The sequence below is a fragment of the Pseudophryne corroboree genome, chromosome 6 (genome assembly GCF_028390025.1).
Source record: "Pseudophryne corroboree isolate aPseCor3 chromosome 6, aPseCor3.hap2, whole genome shotgun sequence".
NCBI classification, from domain to species: domain Eukaryota; kingdom Metazoa; phylum Chordata; class Amphibia; order Anura; family Myobatrachidae; genus Pseudophryne; species Pseudophryne corroboree.
Window position 1 is genome coordinate 73,487,909 of NC_086449.1, and position 24,874 is coordinate 73,512,782.

General features: G+C 48.5%; 1 protein-coding gene and 2 non-coding genes across 5 annotated transcripts in view; all 3 read right to left on the reverse strand.

Annotated features, from left to right (window-relative positions):
- Positions 1-24,874, reverse strand: part of TNPO2 (transportin 2) — a 56,049-nt gene that overhangs the window by 26,143 nt on the left and 5,032 nt on the right. For all 3 annotated transcript variants that reach the window (XM_063931180.1, XM_063931181.1, XM_063931179.1), the window contains exons 2-9: positions 10,685-10,798; positions 4,520-4,595; positions 3,621-3,770; positions 3,055-3,161; positions 2,786-2,919; positions 2,615-2,696; positions 2,396-2,518; positions 2,185-2,303 (exon numbers count right to left, since the gene is read on the reverse strand). In XM_063931180.1, the coding sequence (XP_063787250.1) occupies positions 2,185-2,303; positions 2,396-2,518; positions 2,615-2,696; positions 2,786-2,919; positions 3,055-3,161; positions 3,621-3,770; positions 4,520-4,595; positions 10,685-10,783 (890 nt within the window). In that variant the 5' untranslated portion in view covers positions 10,784-10,798. The remainder of the gene's footprint in view (positions 1-2,184; positions 2,304-2,395; positions 2,519-2,614; positions 2,697-2,785; positions 2,920-3,054; positions 3,162-3,620; positions 3,771-4,519; positions 4,596-10,684; positions 10,799-24,874) is intronic.
- On the reverse strand, positions 2,038-2,107 carry LOC134938902 (small nucleolar RNA SNORD41). The gene has a single exon (XR_010181344.1). It is a non-coding gene; the product is annotated as a small nucleolar RNA SNORD41 (small nucleolar RNA).
- Positions 3,415-3,484, reverse strand: LOC134938901 (small nucleolar RNA SNORD41). Its single transcript, XR_010181343.1, has one exon. It is a non-coding gene; the product is annotated as a small nucleolar RNA SNORD41 (small nucleolar RNA).

Genomic DNA, 24,874 nt, shown 5'->3' on the forward strand with positions numbered 1-24,874 from the left:
TGATGCCAGTGTGCAAATATCCCTCTGTGCATCACGCATATAAAGAAACGCATCCTTTATTTGCTCTAAAGACAGTAAAACATTGTCCCTATCCAGGGTATCAATATTTTCAATCAGGGACTCTGACCAAGCTACCCCAGCACTGCACATCCAGGCTGTCGCTATAGCTGGTCGTAGTATAACACCTGTATGTGTGTATATACTTTTTTGGATATTTTCCATCCTCCTATCTGCTGGATCTTTAAGTGCGGCCGTCTCAGGAGAGGGTAACGCCACTTGTTTTGATAAGCGTGTGAGCGCCTTGTCCACCCTAGGAGGTGTTTCCCAGCGCGCCCTAACCTCTGGCGGGAAAGGGTATAAAGCCAATAACTTCTTTGAAATTAGCAGTTTTTTATCGGGGGCAACCCACGCTTCATCACACACCTCATTTAATTCATCTGATTCAGGAAAAACTATAGGTAGTTTTTTCACACCCCACATAATACCCTGTTTTGTGGTACCTGTAGTATCAGCAATATGTAACGCCTCCTTCATTGCCAAAATCATATAACGTGTGGCCCTACTGGAAAATACGGTTGATTCGTCACCGTCGCCACTGGAATCAGTGCCTGTGTCTGGGTCCGTGTCGACCGACTGAGGTAACGGGCGTTTTACAGCCCCCGACGGTGTTTGAGGCGCCTGGACAGGTGCTGATTGATTGTCCGGCCGTCTCATGACGTCAAACGACTGCTTTAGCGTGTTGACACTATCCCGTAATTCCATAAATAAAGCCATCCATTCTGGTGTCGACTCCCTAGGGGGTGACATCCCCATATTTGGCAATTGCTCCGCCTCCACACCAATATCGTCCTCATACATGTCGACACACACGTACCGACACACAGCAGACACACAGGGAATGCTCTTAAAGAAGACAGGACCCCACTAGCCCTTTGGGGAGGGAGAGTTTGCCAGCACACACCAAAAGCGCTATATATGAGAGGGATAGCCTTATAATAAGTGCTCCCTATATAGCTGCTTTAATATATATAATTTTGCCACAATTTTGCCCCCCCTCTCTTGTTTTACCCTGGTTCTGTAGTGCAGTGCAGGGGAGAGCCTGGGAGCCTTCCTGACCAGCGGAGCTGTGTGAGGAAAATGGCGCTGTGTGCTGAGGAGATAGGCCCCGCCCCTTTTTCGGCGGGCTCGTCTCCCGCTCTTTAACGGATTCTGGCAGGGGTTAAATATCTCCATATAGCCCCCGGAGGCTATATGTGAGGTATTTTATGCCAAAAAATAGGTTTACATTGCTTCCCAGGGCGCCCCCCCCCCAGCGCCCTGCACCCTCAGTGACTGCCATGTGAAGTGTGCTGAGAGCAATGGCGCACAGCTGCAGTGCTGTGCGCTACCTTAAGAAGACTGAGGAGTCTTCTGCCGCCAATTCTGGACCTTCTTCTCTTTTCAGCATCTGCAAGGGGGCCGGCGGCGAGGCTCCGGTGACCATCCAGGCTGTACCTGTGATCGTCCCTCTGGAGCTAATGTCCAGTAGCCAAAGAAGCCAATCCATCCTGCACGCAGGTGAGTTCACTTCTTCTCCCCTAAGTCCCTCGTTGCAGTGATCCTGTTGCCAGCAGGACTCACTGTAAAATAAAAAACCTAAGCTAAACTTTTCTAAGCAGCTCTTTAGGAGAGCCACCTAGATTGCACCCTTCTCGGACAGGCACAAAAACCTAACTGAGGCTTGGAGGAGGGTCATAGGGGGAGGAGCCAGTACACACCACCTGATCATAAAGCTTTACTTTTTGTGCCCTGTCTCCTGCGGAGCCGCTATTCCCCATGGTCCTTTCAGGAACCCCAGCATCCACTAGGACGATAGAGAAATAAATAAATATTATATATATATATATATATATATATATATATATATATATACATACACATACACACATACATACATATAATTATTTTTTTTTACACAGTACGTGTATATGTATTGCATGCTACAAGCACCCAACAACCTGGAGCCATAATCAGGGAGCGGCAGAATGCCTGTTCTTGCTGGATCAGACAGTATGAATACAAAAGCCATCACTGAAAATCATGCTTTGGCAATCTGCATCACTTCCAGCCCATGGATCCCACCCTCACTTCATCACGAGTTCCCTTTTCGTTCTATGGCGCCAATGGGAAGCGCAGGGTACTTACTGCAAGAGGTGATTGGACAGAGCGTCCTTACAGATGGGCTGGTCAGCCAGTGTCAGCCAGAACTCGCAGGCTTCCAGCGCCACGTTCTCGTCACTGTCCTGCGTCCTCTGCAGCATGTACTGGGGGAAAGAGGGGGACACCGCAAGTCAGTATCGGCTGCCACCCACTCCCAAAGTGATGCTAGGGGACGGGGCGAGAGGCGGCTTCGTACCTGGATTATACTGTGCATGTGAGGGAGCAGCCGGTCTATCCGCACCTCCAACAGCATGACTAGAGCCCTGCACACATTCTTCCGAACCTCGGGGTCCTCATCCACTGCCAGCGCGAAGAGTTGCTGCAATAAAAAAGGACGGACTCTGTAACACTGCAGGGGGAGGAGTCATTTCCGGCTGCCGGAACAGACGTCCTGTATAGATCCCTCTATACTCACCTCAATGAAAGTGTCAATGTTGTCCATGAGGGCCTGAGCACGGTCAGTGATAAACTGGTTGACGCAGGCGATGGCGTGAGACCTGGGGAACGAAGGACAGGGTACGTCAGGCATGGATACGGGTTAGCACTTATTTAACAGCGTGGGGGGGGGAGAAGTTGCATGAAGAACCTGATTTTGGGGCTGCAGTGCTTGAAGAACTGAAGGAATTTGGGGATCATGATGTTGAGGGGTCTGTTGAGAGCGTCGCTGTCCAGGAGCTCAGACGAATCTTCGCAGATCTTCTGTAGGGCTCCAAACGAACCCTGAAAATACAACAGATACAAGCAGATCCATCAGAACCATTTGTTCTTTATTTGCCTTTAGGACAGCAAAATCCCAGGGCGGTAGCTAGAAGCAGGAAAGTGGCTATTCCCGATTCCTGTGCCCACGGCTTGTACCTCACACGTGTTGTAATCCTCCGAGTTCAGCAGGTTGCAGAGCTGAGGTAGCAGTTCCGGCCAGGTCTGCAGCTCCCCCTTGGATGCAATGGTGGTGATCAGGATACCTGGGCAGAGGGAAGACCAATACACCTTAAGTACACACACGTAATAGGTCTCAAGTCATTACCGGGACAATGGGAGAATAAATAAAATGATTCAGCATCACAAGGAGGTGGTACTAAGGTTCCAGCATGAATAACTGCACCGAGCTGTATTAAAAATATATTTAGTTTGTTGTGGAGTTGTTATACTTAGAGCGCTACAGAAAAAGTTACAACGCTCTGGGGAGGGGGCAATTTGTGGATAATGTGTCTCACGCTGGATCAGACAGTATGAATACAAAAGCGATCACTGTACATCACGTATGGACAATCTGCATCACTTCCAGGAGACAGAGCGCTGGACAAACAGCCTGTGGACCCCTCTACATTCCACACTCACTTTCAGAAACATTCTTCATATGGTTATTAAATAAGTAACATTATAAAAGTTTAGCTGAGGCCTGCCGCAAGCTCGTCACTTACCGATGGTGGCTCGGATCAGAGAGGACGGGTCCCCGATGCTGTTCAGGCATTCCTGCTTTATGAACTCGGACACGGGCTGGGGGAAGTTCTGGTAATGAGTCTTCACGTTGTTCTTCAGGATCAGACCGCTCAGGGACCGCGTGGGTTCATCTAGATAGAATTCAGGACGCTGCATTACTGTGCAAATCCAGACTGACCAGTCAACAGTATCACCAATTCTAATGACTCCTTTTCTTACACATCTATTATTATAGGTGAGTGAGTTGCCGTGATGCACACTCATTTGTGTGCGTACAGAAATCAGTGAAGGGGACACTAACAGAGCCCAGACTCATCGTAAAAGTCCTCTTTCTGGATGGGTGTGCAAACCAATCAGAGGAAGAGTCACTGCAAAGGATCTGCCCGACAAATTAATGCATGGGGAAAATGCAAAGCTTGTATTAGGATAATGTTTAAGTACTTAGGGGCAGATGTATGAAGCCCGGAGAAGTGATAAAGCAGTGATAAGTGCAAGGTGATAACGCACCAGCCAATCAGCTCCAATATGTAAATTGACAGTTAAGCACTGATTGGCTGGTGCATTATCGCCTTCCTCTTATCACTGCTTTATCACTTCTCCAGGTTAATACATCTGCCCCTTAGTTCTATAAGAAAGAACTCGAAAAATCTATATTATAAAGGGCATTTACAACATTTGCAGTTGGCCTTGCAGAGAAAGTATTGTTTTATTGTATATTGGCATGGCACAGCACACCAAAGAGTGGCATATGGTATCACAGTACAGTATAATGGAAGACCTGTAAGGAAGGCAGGACAGTTCCATTTCACAGCCCTGTTCCTGCACTGGGTCACCCAGACTGAACTGGGGGAGAGCACAATAAAAATAAAAAAAATCTCACCCTCCGTTTTCAGCCGCGTTAGCACGAAGATCAAATAATTGTTGAAATCGGGAAATTGGTTCAGCTGCTTCAGTTTCTGAGGGAGAGTTCAGGACAAGACTTGTAACCCACAGAACACAGGAAAGAGATAGACAGGTGACAGCACCCAGTCAGGTGAGACACGGCCATGGGAGCCAATCTGTACCCCAGTGTCTCTTCAGGGGTCAGCAGCCAGACACAGCCATGGGAGCCAATCTGTACTCCACATAGTCTCTTCAGGGGTCAGCAGCCAGACACAGCGATGGGAGCCAGTCTGTACTCCACATAGTCTCTTAAGGGGTCAGCAGCCACACACAGCCATGGGAGCCCGTCTGTGTTCCACATACCCTCTTCACTGGTCAGTATTATTCTGGCTGTCTATAGGTCACTCCTAATTCTGGTCATTGGAACACTGCCAGTCATGACTACTACAGCCGGGAATATCTGATTCAGCACTGAAAAAAAATAGGATTTTGGTACCTACCGGTAAATCATTTTCTCTTAGTCCGTAGAGGTTGCTGGGGACTCCAAAAGGACCATAGGGTATAGACGGATCCACAGGAGCTTGGGCACACTATAAAGACTTAAACTGGGTGTGAACCGGCTCCTCCCTCTATGCCCCTCCTCCAGACCTTAGTTAGAAAACTGTGCCCAGGAGAGATTGACATTTCGAGGAAAGAATTTATTGTTATAAACACGGTGAGTGTCATACCAGCTCACACCTCAAACCCACCGCAGAGCGTGGCATTCAGTAGAATACCAGCCCACGGCATGAACAAAACACAGCCACATGCTGAGAGAATATGTAACACAAAGCGTGTGTCCACAAAAGCAAAAATAAGACCCCGCATGCTATGTCATGAACAACGGTATCAACCGCCTGACAGAAAAAACAACACCATCAGGGTGTAACCAAAAGCAATAACTGCAGACACAGTACCCACTGGGACGGGCGCCCAGCATCCTCTACAGACTAAGAGAAAAGGATTTACCGGTAGGTACCAAAATCCTATTTTCTCCTACGTCCTAGAGGATGCTGGGGACTCCAAAAGGACCATGGGGTTTATACCAAAGCTCCAAAACGGGCGGGAGAGTGCGGACGACTCTGCAGCACCGAATGAGCAACAAAAGGTCCCCAAAAAACAGGGCATCAAACTTGCAGAGCATAGCAAAAGCGTTTGATCCCGACCCAGAATCCGCTCTGCAAAGTTGAACCGCCGAAACTCCTCGGGCATCAGCCCAAGAAGAGCCCATCTTCCCACTAGAATGGGCCTCCACCGACTTCGGTAACGGCAATCCAGCCATAGAACGAACATGCCAAACCGCATCACAGCTTCAGCGTTAAACAGACTGCAGAACGCAGTCTCCCAAACCATGTTGGGAACATACCAGACAAACAGAGCCTCTGTTTCTCCAAACTGAGCCAAAATTGGCGACCTACATACTGAAAACCCTGGCTAGATCGAGGGAATTTGAATCAGCTAATGCCTAATTAACCACCGGCATCAAAATAGGCCGATTTCTGCGAAACCCAGAAACCACTCTTGGTAGAACTACCAAGCGAGTACTCAATTCCTCTCTATCCACCTGAAAGATCAACAAAGCACTCGTGAGACAAAACCACCACTTCCGACACCCGCCTTGCGGACGTCAAAGCCAATAGCATGACCACTTTCCAAGAGTGAAATCTTGTAAAGAAACTTATTAGGCTTACATTCACACCGGCTAGTAAAGTATGGATAAGCGCGACCTAGCTGAAAGTCTGCCATAGGAGCCTTCCTGGATACACACCGAGACACATAACTACTCCAACTACGGTGGTAACTCTTTACCGTTAGTTCTCTCCTAGCCAGAAGAATTGAGGAAACGACCCCACTGGAACACCCGTTCGGTTTAGGATATGGCATTCAATCGCCCCGCCGTCAGACGCAGCCACGGTAAGTCATGCTACACGCCGTGATCTTGTTGTAACATAACCTCACGTAGAGGAAGAGGGCAGTAATCTTCTATGAGTAAACCATGAAAAACTGGATAGCCAACCCTCTCTGACTAGACCGGATTCAAGAGGATCACCGGAACCTTTGATTCTCTTACGCTTACCATTGTCCGAAAAGAGAGGCCACCTAGACTGACTAAAGCACCCACGGTGTCCCAAGGATGGCCCCTGATATATCTTGAGTGTCCCTTGACCTGGAACAATCTCCACGAGGCCTCTCGTTGAGGCGAGACGCCAACATGTCCAATTGCTACACTCCTCAAAGGCTTGGGAAAACTTCTCGATGACAACTGAATTATTTTCAGTTGGAGATCGCGTCAGCAGAGGAAATCTATTTCACCGCCATTCACCTCCGGAACAAAGACTGCTAACATAGCGTTTACCAGACTTCCCACTCAACTGCAAACTGTGCATCTTCCGCCATTGCCGCTTTGCTCCTAGTTCCGTCATAGCGGCTCACTTACGCCCCTGCTGACAAGTCGTCTGGCAGAACTAACACGGGCAGAACACGAAGAATACGGTCGTCGAAAATAGCTCTTAATTCAAGAAAGCTTATAACAGACAAGCTTCCCAACTTGACCTTATCCTCTGGAAATACTTCCCTTGCAAAGGACCGCTCCCCAGTTTCGGAGATCTGTATGCACGGTCACCAGGATCTAAACCTGGATCCCGAACCTTCATCCCTCTAGAAGGAGAGAACCGAGCTGACACCACAGGAGCGATGTCCTGGCCGTTAGGATTATATTCCGGTGCATGCGCATGTGAGACCCGGAACACACTTCAATTGGTCCCTTGAACACCACTTTGGTATTAGACCTGCTCACCGAAAAAAAACCAATCAGACAATGTCCTGAACCTGACGCACTTCTGTATGGCGTCGCGTAGTACCTCCCCTTCCAGAGGGGAACGGCAAGATCTATTAGAAAAAACAGTAAGGGGAAACAACCGTAAGTCAGAATGTCCCCCTTTGGATTCTATAAATAACTCACAGGTCCTAGTCTATTCCTGGACTAACTGAAAATTAGTGGACGAGTGCTCACCGGAGTGAGGACCAGCCCGATAGACTCAGCGACAAGTGGTGGATGTAGTGGAACAGAAAACGACATCCACTTCTGCTAACCTAACAAGGCTGCAGAACACTTACCGTTTCACCTTCCACTGTCTGCACAGAAAAGGAAAAAAAAAAAGAACAGTATCGAACCGGTTAAAACGACTGCATCCCACAAAAGAATGCGTCACCAACCGTTGCGAAGGAGGCTTACTCACGAAGCTAGACCTACCAGAGGTATCCGCCGAGATTGACTGACCATAGGCCACACCAAACAGCTGTATACCTCCCACCAGCATCTCCCGGAGACATCCTCCGCATTTTTCCGGTCACACCTCCTGCTGTCACGTGGCAGCCTGCTGTAATGTTATACGGTAGAATAAACATAGGCAAGCCTACCCACTCTGGGTAGGGCAATTTTGTCAGATGCCTAGCCGAACACCACAGTCCCTCAAATGCATATAGTGCGAATACGGTCAAAGTATAGAAATAAAATTTCACTTAGCTGCCTGTGTATGATCCCTTGCGACCGGGCTCTGCGTCGATCAGGTGTTGACTGTCATAATTTTCTCTCCGCGTTGTGAAGAGAAGGATATTTGGACTCCTTGAGAGGATCGAAACCAACTCTTCCCGGCCAATCTAGAGCTTAATCAACAGAGCGATCAGCACATGATAAGAATACCATTATTTCAGCATTCATGGATATACATCATGTAATACACAATAAAACATATATCCTAACCATGCATATATAACCTATATCTACATATATACACATATAGATATAACCTATACGCAAGTGGATTGTCCAGACCTGTCAGGTCCCTAGTGACAGTAATGTGTTGCGACTGTGTACGACCATGTACTGACGTGCCCCCGATGTGTATCTATCAGGAACGTTATGGTCGACAGAAACTTTGTAAATGTCGACAGCAAGGAACAGTAAGTGGGCAAAAAATAATCATAACCACGGAATCCCGAGGGGTCTGAGGGAAGCATACAAATACAATTCTGATAACACTCCACCCCCCCCCCCCCCCATATACGTATAAATATACATACATATAAATAGGTACAAGGCAATAACAGCCTGATAATTCATTACCCAGGAAACACCATTGATGCAGACAGGGCATCCATAAAACTGTATCTCCCCTATCGTGTTTACTGTTTAAGCACACAAACACCCATTTGCTAATACTTAATTTTCCGAATCAAGTACCGCCATACACCCGCGAAGCCGACAGCTATCCCCACAGCAGCTTATGATAAAGCCCTCCCACCTGCCGACATATGTCGACTAACCAATAGTGGGTACAACAGGGAAAAGTGAATTTATGTAACATAAGAGTGAGCATGCGTCCATCATCAAACATAATGCCATATAAAAACCATATAGCATTAAAACACTGTGCCGCCCCCCCCCCCCCCCCCCCCCCGGGGATCTGAGGAAAATGGCGCTGACTCTATGAGGCCTAAGCTCCGCCCCTTCCCAGTGCACTTAAGCCCGCTCAACATATACATAACCTTAACTTTGAGCTGGGGCTTATCTACAGGAATCAACCCCCTGTATATACCCCTATATGTACAACGCAGCCCAGCCCAACACAGAAATAGTCGGTGTGTGGGAGCAACGGAGCGCAGCGTGCATGCTGCGGTGCCCTGGCGGGGTGAAGACACCCAGTGTCCGGGTAGGTTCCCCCCGCCCGGGATTCAACAAATGCTGCCCAGGGCGCTCCCCCCCCCCAGCCCCCATGGAGCCGGCGGCGGTGGGAAACTGGCGCGCCGTGCGCTATTACACGCTGACGGGGGTCTGGGACACGGAGCCCCGGGTCTCCCGCATAACCAACCTGTAATGCTGCCCAGGGCGCTCCCCCCCCCAAGCGCCCTGCACCCGAGAGAGCCGGCAGGGAAGTAATGGCGCCTAGTGCGCTATCACATGCTGGCGGGCGTCCGGGACACGGAGCCCAGGCACCGCCAGGGAGTAAATGAAATAAGTGTAAAATGCCTGCCCAGGGCGCTCCCCCCCAGCACCCTGCACCCGTGGGAGCCGGCGGCGGGGAAGTAATGGCACGCAGTTATATGCTGGCGGGGGTATGATACACGATACCCTGGTACCGAAAAGCTTTTATGCCAGCCTGAAGAAATCAGCAACCTGCTGCCCAGGGCGCTCCCCCCTCAGCACCCTGCGAGTGCCATTAGTGTGTGGTAGCATGGAGCGCAGCGCGACCGCTGTACCTCCGTTACTGAAGTCTTCTGCCGTCACTGAAGTCTTCTGTTCTTCTAATACTCACGCGACTTCTATCTTCTGGCTTCTGTGTGGGGGGTGACGGCGTGGCTCCGGGAACAAGCAACTAGGCGCACCAAGTGATCGAACCCTCTGGAGCTAATGGTGTCCAGTAGCAGAGAAGCAGAGCCCTTAAACTAAGAAGTAGGTCTGCTTCTCTCCCCTCACTCCCACGATGCAGGGAGCCTGTAGCCAGCAGGTCTCCCGGAAAATTTAAAACCTAACAAAGTCTTTTAGAGAAACTCAGGAGAGCTCCCCTAGTGTGTGTCCATTTACTCCTGGGCACAAAGTCTAACTGAGGTCTGGAGGAGAGGCATAGAGGGAGGAGCCGGTTCACACCCAGTTTAAGTATTTATAGTGTGCCCAAGCTCCTGCGGATCCGTCTATACCCCATGGTCCTTTTGGAGTCCCCAGCATCCTCTAGGACGTAGGAGAAATTAGTTGGTGAAAACTAACACTTCTAGGGAAATGGGTGATTCCATAGAAATCAAATCAAAGCAGTCAAACAGTAAACAACATTAAAGTCAATCTCTAACTGAATGCTACTGAAAAAGCTTCTTGTGCACCAATTTCAAGTGTGCCTATTGTATCAATCAATCATTAGATCTTATTACTATAGGGTCCCAGCGATTTATTCTATCCTCACAGCTGGAAGGTGACACTATTATAAGCCACCAAAGTTGAGTGTAAACAGAATGTATTGTACATGAATTAATAAGGGTATCCCCACTTGGGGAACTGCACTAGTGCACTCAGCATGACAGCAAGTGTAGAGGGCTTGGTCACGGGTAGACCCGACCTATAACTAAAGGATACATCCTGGACAACTCTCTGTGTGGCTGTGTCCGGTGACTGGGAGTCCTTCAGGAGCTGCAGAACCTGCTGTAATCCTTCTTCGTCAGGGCGCCAGTCCATCTTCACAACCACTAGCTGGAAACAGACAATGATACATGGTAAACTGTCCTGATAAAAGACCCAATCTCCTGATCTCTCCAAAGATCTTACCCAGGGCCATTGCCATAGAGTGCAGTACATAATTCCTGCCAGCAGATGGAGTTTTTGCAATTGCTGCAGACATTACTTATTAAATAGCAGCTGACAATATAGCACAGCACTATTATTCAGGAACAAAATAGCACGTATATATTACACTGCACTCTACAGAGCGTGTTACTCACAACAGCCCCTGCCCCAGTGGCGCTAACGATCTCTATTCCCCATCACATGGGCACAAACACCAGCGTTAGCAAAAAGTAATTGACCTTCTGATGTGTCCGCACTTACTGGGTTATATGGCGCAAGGCGCTCCCAGAGGAGCAGTATACCAGTATGAGTGCGGGAGGAAATATATAAATACAGAGAGAGAACTTAAAAACTCCACAAAGATGCTAAGGAATTGAACTCATGAGGGGAGTAATGCTAGCCACTACGCCAACCGTGCATCCATTTTGCACATTGCCCAAACTGTAATGCCCGGCAAATCATCCAATACATGTGCCAGTGGGGCATCGCCTTAAGTAGGTAGTGTAAGGAAGTGGGCCTTCAAAAGATTATACAAAATGACACCACGTCTAAAGATATAATTTGTATTTTATTACGGAGCAAGGCCTCTGGATTAACTTGAATAATAATGTTAAAGGCATTTGATGAAACACTTTGGCCGGTATTCAATTCTTCTGATGAAACACTTTGGCCGGTATTCAATTCTTTTCACCCCCTTCCACACCCGTTCTGCTTCTGCTGACGGGCGTGGTATAATCATTTCAGCTCGCCACCTCCGGGATAGCAAGGGCGCCCAACCCTTAACACAGCTAAACCCGACTACTATGGCCGCGATAACGGGGATCACTTTAGAAAGGAGATTGGGCGTGATTTCTAATCTGAATACTGTCCACTGAGAACAAAGCTGTAGATTACAATTTTAGCTAGTACGCTCCAGTACGTCTTTCTAAGCTGCTGTATGATACTCACTTTCTACACTGCCACAGAAAAGTCTGTGCTACATTAAAGTACTAAACAAGGATACATGCAAATGGCTACACTTTAGTAACACATTCTCGTGCAAGAGGTACTTACAACACTATATCAATATAAACAACAATCTAAACATCTTTCAAGAGAAATCAAACAGATTAATAAAACACACCTTTGCAATCTGGTGGACAACTATGCAATAGATAGCACCTATCCTTCTGTATCAATGCCCATTTCCCTATAGATTGTAAGCTTGCGAGCAGGGCCCTCCTACCTCTGACTGTCTATTACCCAGTTTTGTTTGATCATGGTTTCCAACTGAAAAGCGCAACAGAATTTGCTGCGCTACATAAGAAACTCTTAAATAAATTAAGTACTGTATGATAAACATGTAAAATATTAAGAGCTTTGGCAATTCACCAAAACCACCTGAAGGTGGCGCCACTGACTGCAGGGAACTGGTCACATAAATGCAGCAAGAGGACTGGAGCTTTGTAAATGGGAGATGAGGAAGATTCATTGCTTAGTTAATGATTGCCAGCAGGGAACAAGGAACCCATTGTCTCATGAGTAAGTGAAGCAAAATGCCTTTCAAAGCCAAATCTACACTTTAAATTAGCATGTGCATATATTAACAACTATGAAAACGCAGATTAATTATGCTCATAGGTGCTCGATGTTAGCCCAGTCCCTGTAACCATCATTGATAAATATATCACCCTTCACCTCCTGCATGTTAATTTGGCCTTGTAAATGTGACTCAATTATATTAAATATTCATAGTGAATAAATCAAATTAAAAATAAGATTTTACTCACCGGTAAATCTATTTCTCGTAGTCCGTAGTGGATGCTGGGGACTCCGTAAGGACCATGGGGAATAGACGGGCTCCGCAGGAGACTGGGCACTCTAAGAAAGATTTAGTACTACTGGTGTGCACTGGCTCCTCCCTCTATGCCCCTCCTCCAGACCTCAGTTAAGGAAACTGTGCCCGGAAGAGCAGACATTATAAGTAAAGGATTTTGGAATCTCGGGTAAGACTCATACCAGCCACACCAATCACACCGTATAACTTGTGATAAACTTACCCTGTCAACAGTATGAACCACAACAGAGCATCAACAATGGATGCCCACATAACATAACCCTTATTTAAGCAATAACCATATACAAGTATTGCAGAAGAAGTCCGCACTTGGGACGGGCGCCCAGCATCCACTACGGACTACGAGAAATAGATTTACCGGTGAGTAAAATCTTATTTTCTTTGACGTCCTAGTGGATGCTGGGGACTCCGTAAGGACCATGGGGATTATACCAAAGCTCCCAAACGGGTGGGAGAGTGCGGATGACTCTGCAGCACCGAATGGGCAAACACAAGGTCCTCCTCAGCCAGGGTATCAAACTTTTAGAACTTAGCAAATGTGTTTGTACCCGACCAAGTAGCTGCTCGGCAAAGCTGTAATGCCGAGACCCCTCGGGCAGCCGCCCAAGATGAGCCCACCTTCCTTGTGGAATGGGCTTTCACTGATTTTGGATGCGGCAAAACAGCCGCAGAATGAGCCTGCTGAATCGTGCTACAGATCCAGCGAGCAATGGTTTGCTTTGAAGCAGGAGCACCCAGCTTGTTGGATGCATACAGGATAAACAGCGAGTCAGTCTTCCTGACTGCAGCCGTCCTGGCTACATAGATCTTCAAAGCCCTGACTACATCAAGCAACTTGGAATCCTCCAAGTCACGAGTAGCCGCAGGCACCACAATAGGTTGGTTCAAATGAAAAGATGACACCACCTTCGGCAGAAATTGCGGACGAGTCCGTAATTCTGCCCTGTCCATATGGAAAACCAGATAGGGGCTTTTACATGACAAAGCCGCCAATTCTGACACACGCCTAGCCGAAGCTAAGGCCAATAGCATGACCACCTTCCAAGTGAGATACTTTAGCTCCACGGTCTTAAGTGGCTCAAACCAGTGGGATTTCAGGAAACCCAACACCACGTTGAGATCCCAAGGTGCCACTGGTGGCACAAAAGGGGGTTGAATATGCAGCACTCCCTTAACATACGTCTGAACTTCAGGAAGAGAAGCCAGTTCCTTTTGAAAGAAAATGGATAGGGCCGAAATCTGGACCTTTATGGACCCCCAACTTCAGGCCCATAGTCACTCCAGACTGTAGGAAGTGCAGGAACCGGCCCAGCTGGAATTCCTCTGTAGGGGCCTTCCTGGCCTCACACCAGGCAACATATTTTCGCCATATACGGTGATAGTGTCTTGCTGTCACGTCCTCCCTAGCCTTTATCAGCGTAGGAATAACTTCCTCCGGAATGCCTTTTTCCGATAGGATCCTGCGTTCAACCACCATGCCGTCAAACGCAGCCGCGGTAAGTCTTGGAACAGACAGGGCCCCTGTTGCAACATGTCCTGTCTTAGAGGCAGAGGCCATGGGTCCTCTGTGAGCATTTCTTGCAGTTCCGGGTACCAAGTCCTTCTTGGCCAATCCAGAACAATGAGTATTGTTCTCACTCCTTTTTCTTACGATTCTCATCACCTTGGGTATGAGATGAAGAGGAGGAAACACATAGACCGACTGGAACACCCACGGTGTTACCAGTGCGTCCACAGCTATCGCCTGAGGGTCTCTTGACCTGGCGCAATACCTTTGTAGCTTTTTGTTGAGACGGGACGCCATCATGTCTACCTGTGGCAGTTCCCATCGATTTGTAATTTGAGTGAAGACTTCGTGATGAAGTCCCCACTCTCCCGGGTGGAGGTCGTGCCTGCTGAGGAAGTCTGCTTCCCAGTTGTCCACTCCCGGAATGAACACTGCTGACAGTGCTTGCACGTGATTCTCCGTCCAACGAAGAATCCTGGTGGCTTCCGCCATTGCCACTCTGCTTCTTGTGCCGCCCTGGCGGTTTACATGAGCCACTGCGGTGATGTTGTCTGACTGAATCAGCACCGGTTGGTTGCGAAGCAGAGGCTCCGCGTGACTCAGGGCGTTGTATATGGCCCTTAGTTCCAGGATATTTATGTGCAGACAAGCCTCCTGACTTGACCACAACCCTTGGAAGTTTCTTCCCTGAGTGACTGCCCCCCACCCTCGGAGGCTCGCATCCGTGGTCACCAGGACCCAGTCCTGTATGCCGAACCTGCGGCCTTCGAGAAGGTGAGCACTCTGTAGCCACCACAGAAGAGACACCCTGGCCCTCGGGGACAGGGTGATCAGCCGATGCATCTGAAGATGCGATCCGGACCACTTGTCCAACAGATCCCACTGAAAGATCCTCGCATGGAACCTGCCGAAGGGAATGGCTTCGTATGATGCCACCATCTTTCCCAGGACTCGCGTGCAGCGATGCACCGACACCTGTTTCGGTTTTAAGAGGTCTCTGACTAGAGTCACGAGCTCTTGAGCCTTCTCCGCCGGGAGAAACACCTTCTTCTGGTCCGTGTCCAGAATCATGCCCAGAAAAGGCAGACGCATTGTAGGAATCAGCTGCGACTTTGGGATATTCAGAATCCAGCCGTGCTGTTGCAACACTTCCTGAGTGTGCGCTACGCTGATCAGCAACTGCTCTCTGGACCTCGCCTTTATGAGGAGATTGTCCAAGTATAGGATAATTGTGACTCCTTGCTTTCGAAAGAGCACCATCATTTCTGCCATTACCTTGGTAAATATTCTTGGTGCCGTGGAGAGCCCAAACGGCAACGTCTGGAATTGGTAATGACAGTCCTGTACCACAAATCTGAGGTACTCCTGATGAGGTGGATAAATGGGGACATGAAGGTATGTCCAGAGACACCATAAAATCCCCCTCTACCAGGCTTGCAATGACCGCTCTGAGCGATTCCATTTTGAACTTGAATCTTTTCAGATAAATGTTCAGGGATTTTAAATTCAATATGGGTCTGACCGAACCGTCCGGTTTCGGTACCACAAATATTGTGGAATAGTATCCTCTTCCTTGTTGAAGGAGGGGAACCTTTACCACCACCTGCTGGAGATATAACTTGTGAATTGCCGCTAACACTACTTCCCGTTCCATGGCGGAAGCTGGCAGGGCCGATTTGAGGTAACGGTAAGGGGGCATCACTTCGAATTCCAGCTTGTATCCCTGAGACACAATCTGTATAGCCCAGGGATCCACCTGTGAGCGAACCCACTGGTGGCTGAAATTTCGGAGACGCGCCCCCACCGCTCCTGGCTCCTGTGGAGCCCCAGCGTCATGCGGTGGATTTAGTGGAAGCCGGGGAGGACTTCTGTTCCCGGGAACTAGCTGTATGGTGCAGCTTCTTTCCTCTACCCCTGCTTCTGGCAAGAAAGGACGCACCTCTGACCTTCTTGCTTCTCTGTGATCGAAAGGACTGCATTTGGCAATACGGTGCTTTCTTAGGCTGTGAATATATGGCAAAAATTTGACTTCCCAGCCGTAGCTGTGGAAACTAGGTCCGAGAGGCCGTCCCCAAACAATTCCTCACCCTTGTAAGGTAAAACCTCCATGTGCTTTTTGGAGTCGGCATCACCTGTCCATTGCCGAGTCCACAGGACCCTTCTAGCAGAAATTGACATTGCATTTATTCTAGAGCCCAGTAGGCAAATGTCCCTCTGGGCATCCCTCATATATAGGACAGCGTCTTTTATATGCCCCAGGGTCAGTAAAATGGTATCCTTGTCTAAGTTATCCATTTCCTCAGAGATTATCTGTCCATGCTGCTACAGCACTACACATCCAGGCCGACGCAATTGCCGGCCTCAGTAGAGTACCTGAATGTGTATAAACAGACTTCAGGATACTTTCCTGCTTCCTATCTGCAGGATCCTTTAGGGCGGCCGTATCCTGTGACGGCAGGGCCACCTTCTTAGATAAGCGTGTCAGAGCTTTATCTACCCTAGGGGAGGATTCCCAGCGCACCCTGTCCGTTGGCGGGAAAGGGTACGCCATAAGTAACCTTTTGGAAATCAGCACTTTCCTATCGGGGGAATCCCACGCTTTTTCACATAATTCATTTAACTCATGTGAAGGGGGAAAAGTCACCTCTTGCTTTTTCTCCCCATACATATAAACCCTCTAGTCAGGGACAGGGTTTACCTCTGATAATAAGAATTTACTTACCGATAATTCTATTTCTCGGAGTCCGTAGTGGATGCTGGGGTTCCTGAAAGGACCATGGGGAATAGCGGCTCCGCAGGAGACAGGGCACAAAAAGTAAAGCTTTACGATCAGGTGGTGTGTACTGGCTCCTCCCCCTATGACCCTCCTCCAAGCCTCAGTTAGGTACTGTGCCCGGACGAGCGTACACAATAAGGAAGGATTTTGAATCCCGGGTAAGACTCATACCAGCCACACCAATCACACTGTACAACCTGTGATCTGAACCCAGTTAACAGTATGATAACAGCGGAGCCTCTGAAAAGATGGCTCACAACAATAATAACCCGATTTTTGTAACTATGTACAAGTATTGCAGACAATCCGCACTTGGGATGGGCGCCCAGCATCCACTACGGACTCCGAGAAATAGAATTATCGGTAAGTAAATTCTTATTTTCTCTATCGTCCTAGTGGATGCTGGGGTTCCTGAAAGGACCATGGGGATAATACCAAAGCTCCCAAACGGGCGGGAGAGTGCGGATGACTCTGCAGCACCGAATGAGAGAACTCCAGGTCCTCCTTAGCCAGGGTATCAAATTTGTAGGATTTTACAAACGTGTTTGCCCCTGACTAAATAACCGCTCGGCAAAGTTGTAAAGCCGAGACCCCTCGGGCAGCCGCCCAAGATGAGCCCACCTTCCTTGTGGAATGGGCATTTACATATTTTGGCTGTGGCAGGCCTGCCACAGAATGTGCAAGCTGAATTGTATTACACATCCAACTAGCAATAGTCTGCTTAGAAGCAAGAGCACCCAGTTTGTTGGGTGCATACAGGATAACAGCAAGTCAGTTTTCCTGACTCCAGCCGTCCTGGAACATATTTTCAGGGCCCTGACAACATCTAGCAACTTGGAGTCCTCCAAGTCCCTAGTAGGTGCAAGGCACCACAATAAGCTGGTTCAGGTGAAACACTGACACCACCTTAGGGAGAGAACTGGGGACGAGTCCGCAGCTCTGCCCTGTCCGAATGGACAAACAGATATGGGCTTTTTTGAGAAAAAACCACCAATTTGACACTCGCCTGGTCCAGGCCAGGGCCAAGAGCATGGTCACTTTTCATGTGAGATGCTTCAAATCCACAGATTTGACTGGTTTTAAACCAATGTGATTTGAGGAATCCCAGAACTACGTTGAGATCCCACAGTGCCACTGGAGGCACAAAAGGGGGTTGTATAAGCAATACTCCCTTGACAAACTTCTGGACTTCAGGAACTGAAGCCAATTCTTTCTGGAAGAAAATCGACAGGGCCGAAATTTGAACCCTAATGGACCCCAATTTGCGGCCCATAGACACTCCTGTTTGCAGGAAATGCAGGAAACGACCGAGTTGAAATTTCTTTGTGGGGCCATCCTGGCCTCACACCACGCAACATATTTTCGCCACATGTGGTGATAATGTTGTGCGGTCACCTCCTTTCTGGCTTTGACCAGGGTAGGAATGACCTCTTCCGGAATGCCTTTTTCCCTTAGGATCCGGCGTTCCACCGCCATGCCGACAAACGCAGCTGCGGTAAGTCTTGGAACAGACATGGTACTTGCTGAAGCAAATCCCTTCTTAGCAGCAGAGGCCATAAGACCTCTGTAAGCATCTCTTGAAGTTCCGGGTACCAAGTCCTTCTTGGCCAATCCGGAGCCATGAGTATAGTTCTTACTCCTCTACGTCTTATAATTCTCAGCACCTTAGGTATGAGAAGCAGAGGAGGGAACACATACACCGACTGGTACACCCACGGTGTTACCAGAACGTCCACAGCTATTGCCTGAGGGTCTCTTGACCTGGCGCAATACCTGTCCCGTTTTTTGTTCAGACGGGACGCCATCATGTCCACCTTTGGTATTTCCCAACGGTTTACAATCATGTGGAAAAAACTTCCCGATGAAGTTTCCACTCTCCTGGGTGGAGGTCGTGCCTGCTGAGGAAGTCTGCTTCCCAGTTTCCATTCCCGGGATGAAACACTGCTGACAGTGCTATCACATGATTTTCCGCCCAGCGAAAAGTCCTTGCAGTTTTTGCCATTGCCCTCCTGCTTCTTGTGTCGCCCTGTCTGTTTACGTGGGCGACTGCCGTGATGTTTTTCCCACTGGATCAATACCGGCTGACCTTGAAGCAGAGGTCTTGCTAAGCTTAGAGCATTATAAATTTACCCTTAGCTCCAGTATATTTATGTGGAGAAAGGTCTCCAGACTTGATCACACTCCCTGGAAATTTTTTCCGTGTGTGACTGCTCCCCAGCCTCTCGGGCTGGGCTCCGTGGTCACCAGCATCCAATCCTGAATGCCAAATCTGCGGCCCTCTAGAAGATGAGCACTCTATAACCACCACAGGAGAGACACCCTTGTCCTTGGATATAGGGTTATCCGCTGATGCATCTGAAGATGCGATCCGGACCATTTGTCCAGCAGATCCCACTGAAAAGTTCTTGCGTGAAATCTGCCGAATGGAATTGCTTCGTAGGAAGCCACCATTTTTACCAGGACCCTTGTGCAATGATGCACTGTTTTTAGGAGGTTCCTGACTAGCTCGGATAACTCCCTGGCTTTCTCTTCCGGGAGAAACACCTTTTTCTGGACTGTGTCCAGAATCATCCCTAGGCACAGCAGACGTGTCGTCGGGATCAGCTGCGATTTTGGAATATTTAGAATCCACCCGTGCTGTTGTAGCAGTATCCGAGATAGTGCTACTCCGACCTCCAACTGTTCCCTGGACTATGCCCTTATCAGGAGATCGTCCAAGTAAGGGATAATTAAGACGCCTTTTCTTTGAAGAAGAATCATCATTTCGGCCATTACCTTGGTAAAGACCCGGGGTGCCGTGGACAATCCAAACGGCAGCGTCTGAAACTGATAGTGACAGTTCTGCACCACGAACCTGAGGTACCCTTAGTGAGAAGGGCAAATTTGGGACATAGAGGTAAGCATCCCTGATGTCCCGGGACACTATATAGTCCCCTTCTTCCTGGTTCGTTATCACTGCTCTGAGTGACTCCATCTTGATTTGAACCTTTGTAAGTGTTCAAAAATTTTTTTAGAATAAGTCTCACCTAGCCTTCTGGCTTCAGTACCACAATATAATGTGGAATAATACCCCTTTTCTTGTAGTAGGAGAGGTAATTTAATTATCACCTGCTGGGAATACAGCTTGTGAATTTTTTCCCATACTGCCTCCTTGTCGGAGGGAGACCTTGGTAAAGCAGACTTCAGGAGCCTGCGAAGGGGAAACGTCTCGACATTCCAATCTGTACCCCTGGGATACTACTTGTAGGATCCAGGGGTCCTGTACGGTCTCAGCGCCATGCTGAGAACTTGTCAGAAGCGGTGGAACGCTTCTGTTCCTGGGAATGGGCTGCCTGCTGCAGTCTTCTTCCCTTTCCTCTATCCCTGGGCAGATATGATATTATAGGGACGAAAGGACTGAGGCTGAAAAGACGGTGTCTTTTTCTGCAGAGATGTGACTTAGGGTAAAAACGGTGGATTTTCCAGCAGTTGCCGTGGCCACCAGGTCCGATGGACCGACCCCAAATAACTCCTCTTCCTTTATACGGCAATACACCTTTGTGCCGTTTGGAATCTGCATCACCTGACCACTGTCGTGTCCATAACATCTTCTGGCAGATATGGACATCGCATTTACTCTTGATGCCAGAGTGCAAATATCCCTCTGTGCATCTCGCATATATAGAAATGCATCCTTTAAATGCTCTATAGTCAATAAAATACTGTCCCTGTCAAGGGTATCAATATTTTTAGTCAGGGAATCCGACCAAGCCACCCCAGCTCTGCACATCCAGGCTGAGGCGATCGCTGGTCGCAGTATAACACCAGTATGTGTGTATATACTTTTTATGATATTTTCCAGCCTCCTGTCAGCTGGTCCTTGAGGACGGCCCTATCTATAGACGGTACCGCCACTTGTTTTGATAAGCGTGTGAGCGCCTTAGCCACCCTAAGGGGTGTTTCCCAACGCGCCCTAACTTCTGGCGGGAAAGGGTATACCGCCCCTAATTTTCTATCGGGGGGAACCCACGCATCATCACACACTTTATTTAATTTATCTGATTCAGGAAAAACTACGGTAGTTTTTTCACATCCCACATAATACCCTCTTTTGTGGTACTTGTAGTATCAGAAATATGTAACACCTCCTTCATTGCCTTTAACGTGTGGCCCTAATAAGGAATACGTTTGTTTATTCACCGTCGACACTGGATTCAGTGTCCCTGTCTGTGTCGACCGACTAAAGTAAACGGGCGTTTTAAAACCCCTGACGGTGTTTTTGAGACGTCTGGACCGGTACTAATTGTTTGTCGGCCGTCTCATGTCGTCAACCGACCTTGCAGCGTGTTGACATTATCACGTAATTCCCTAAATAAGCCATCCATTCCGGTGTCGACTCCCTAGAGAGTGACATCACCATTACAGGCAATTGCTCCGCCTCCTCACCAACATCGTCCTCATACATGTCGACACACACGTACCGACACACAGCACACACACAGGGAATGCTCTGATAGAGGACAGGACCCACTAGCCCTTTGGAGAGACAGAGGGAGAGTTTGCCAGCACACACCAAAAACGCTATAATTATATAGGGACAACCTTATATAAGTGTTTTCCCTTATAGCATCTTTATTATATATTTCTAACGCCAAATTAGTGCCCCCCCTCTCTGTTTTAACCCTGTTTCTGTAGTGCAGTGCAGGGGAGAGCCTGGGAGCCTTCCCTCCAGCCTTTCTGTGAGGGAAAATGGCGCTGTGTGCTGAGGAGATAGGCCCCGCCCCTTTTTCGGCGGCCTCGTCTCCCGCTCTTAACGGATTCTGGCAGGGGTTAAATATCTCCATATAGCCTCCGGAGGCTATATGTGAGGTATTTTTAGCCAAAATAGGTTTTCATTTGCCTCCCAGGGCGCCCCCCTCCCAGCGCCCTGCACCCTCAGTGACTGCCGTGTGAAGTGTGCTGAGAGGAAAATGGCGCACAGCTGCAGTGCTGTGCGCTACCTTTAGAAGACTGAGGAGTCTTCTGCCGCCGATTCTGGACCTCTTCTTACTTCAGCATCTGCAAGGGGGCCGGCGGCAAGGCTCCGGTGACCATCCAGGCTGTACCTGTGATCGTCCCTCTGGAGCTGATGTCCAGTAGCCAAGAAGCCAATCCATCCTGCACGCAGGTGAGTTCACTTCTTCTCCCCTAAGTCCCTCGTTGCAGTGATCCTGTTGCCAGCAGGACTCACTGTAAAATAAAAAACCTAAGCTAAACTTTTCTAAGCAGCTCTTTAGGAGAGCCACCTAGATTGCACCCTTCTCGGCCGGGCACAAAAATCTAACTGAGGCTTGGAGGAGGGTCATAGGGGGAGGAGCCAGTACACACCACCTGATCGTAAAGCTTTACTTTTTGTGCCCTGTCTCCTGCGGAGCCGCTATTCCCCATGGTCCTTTCAGGAACCCCAGCATCCACTAGGACGATAGAGAAATGTGCAAAACATCCTTCATTGCTATAATCATGTAGCGGATGGCTTTAGCCATTTTAGGCTGCAATTTTGCATCATCCTCATCGACACTGGATTCAGAATCCGTGTCGATATCTGTGTCAACAATTTTGGATAGTGGGCGCTTCTGAGACCCTGGCGGCCTCTGCGCTGTAGGATCAGGCATGGGCTGAGACCCCGACTGTCCCAAGGCATCAGCTTTATCCAACCTTTTATGCAAGGAGTTTACATTATCATTTAACACCTTCCACATATCCAGCCAATCAGGTGTCGGCGCCGACACGTCATTCATCTGCACTTGCTCTGCCTCCACATAGCCCTCTTCGTCAAACATGTCGACACACGCGTACCGACACACCACACACACAGGGGATGCTCTATATGATGACAGGACCCCCACAAGGCCTTTTGGAGAGACAGAGAGAGAGTATGCTAGCACACACCCCAGCGCTATATGACCCAGGAATCACACAGTAAGTTAGTGTTTACCCAGTAGCTGCTGTATATATGATTAATGTGCTAAATTTGTGCCCCCCCCCCCCCTCTCTTTTTACCCTTTCTACCGTGAGAGTGCAGGGGAGAGCCTGGGGAGCTTCCTCTCAGCGGAGCTGTGGAGAGAAAATGGCGCTGGTGAGTGCTGAGGAAGAAGGCCCCGCCCCCTCAGCGGCGGGCTTCTGTCCCGCGATTGTGTGTGAAATTAATGGCGGGGGCTCATGCATATAACAGTGTCCAACAGTATATATGCTGCTTTTGCCAGGAGGTACTTAATTGCTGCCCAGGGCGCCTCCCCCTGCATCCTACAGTGACCGGAGTGTGTGGGTTAATGTGGGCGCAATGGCGCACAGCTGCAGTGCTGTGCGCTACCTCATATGAAGACAGGAGTCTTCTGCCGCCGATTTTGACGTCTTCTTGCTTCAACCCGCCGGCTTCTGTCTTCTGGCTCTGCGAGGGGGACGGCGGCGCGGCTCCGGGAATGGACGACCAAGGTTAGGTTCCTGTGTTCAATCCCTCTGGAGCTAATGGTGTCCAGTAGCCTAAGAAGCGCAACCTAGCCGCAGTTAGTAGGTTTGCTTCTCTCCCCTCAGTCCCACGTAGCAGAGAGTCTGTTGCCAGCAGAAACTCTCTGAAAATAAAAAAACCTAACTAAAATACTTTGTTATTAGCAAGCTCAGGAGAGCTCACTAAAATGCACCAAAGTTCTGTCCGGGCACAGATTCTAACTGAGGTCTGGAGGAGGGGCATAGAGGGAGGAGCCAGTGCACACCAGTAGTACTAAATCTTTCTTAGAGTGCCCAGTCTCCTGCAGAGCCCGTCTATTCCCCATGGTCCTTACGGAGTCCCCAGCATCCACTAGGACGTTAGAGAAATTTGAATATCTGCGAAATATTAACAGATGGAATTATTGTGTACCTGTTGCTTCACACATAAGGGTATAGCAACCATGCAGCCTATAGATTCTCTGGGAACCGGAGACATCACAGAGACGCAAGGCACTTAGTGATGATGTCACTGGTTCCTGTGAATTAGGGAAAATACTGGCTGGGCTGACAGACTGCCTGTGCCCCAGTAGCAGAGTAGCTCAGACAACTAGACTACAGAGACCAACCTGCAGGAATCCCAGCAGGGATCACTCTAGCTCCTAAGAGTCTAAACACAACAATTGTAAGTGAACTTCACTGTACTACGATTGTTCCACCGATACAGGTGTCATGTGATTAGAGATAGCTTCATTCATGGTCACCCCCACTTTCTGCCAGTCTCAATGACTAAACCCCACAGCATTTACACCTTTAGCCTCATAGGGCCTCCACCAGCCGCAGTCTTCAAAACTTTTAGACCTTTATCCCTTTAATCTTTAAAGCTCAAACATCCTGAATCAATGCAGCACGTATAACCCTTCCCCCTCTAGCCTACGTAGCTCAGATATAACCATAAAACATCCCCTCTAGCCTACAAAGAACACAGGTACCACCCCCTCCTCAGTAAATGCAGATTTTGCTTTATACAGTATGTCCTGTGGAGACCACAGACCCTGCCCCTAACCTATAGAGATTGTATATGTATGAAGGCATATACAGGTTGAGTTTCCCTTATCCAAAATCCCCCATTTTTGGGTCCCATACTGAGAAATAAAATAAATAAATAAATATAATATATATATATATATATATATATATATATATATATATATATATATATATATATATAATTTCTCAGTATGGGACCCAAAAACGTGGGATTTTGGATAAGGGATACTCAACCTGTACTATTCTACACACTCCGACGTGTATCCTCTATAGTACTTTGTGAGCAGGGAATCATTGATGCAACATCTCATAAACGTTGACCAAAGTTTTCCCATCTGGTCAGCCTTAGGGTGCCCACACATGGCTGCCGAT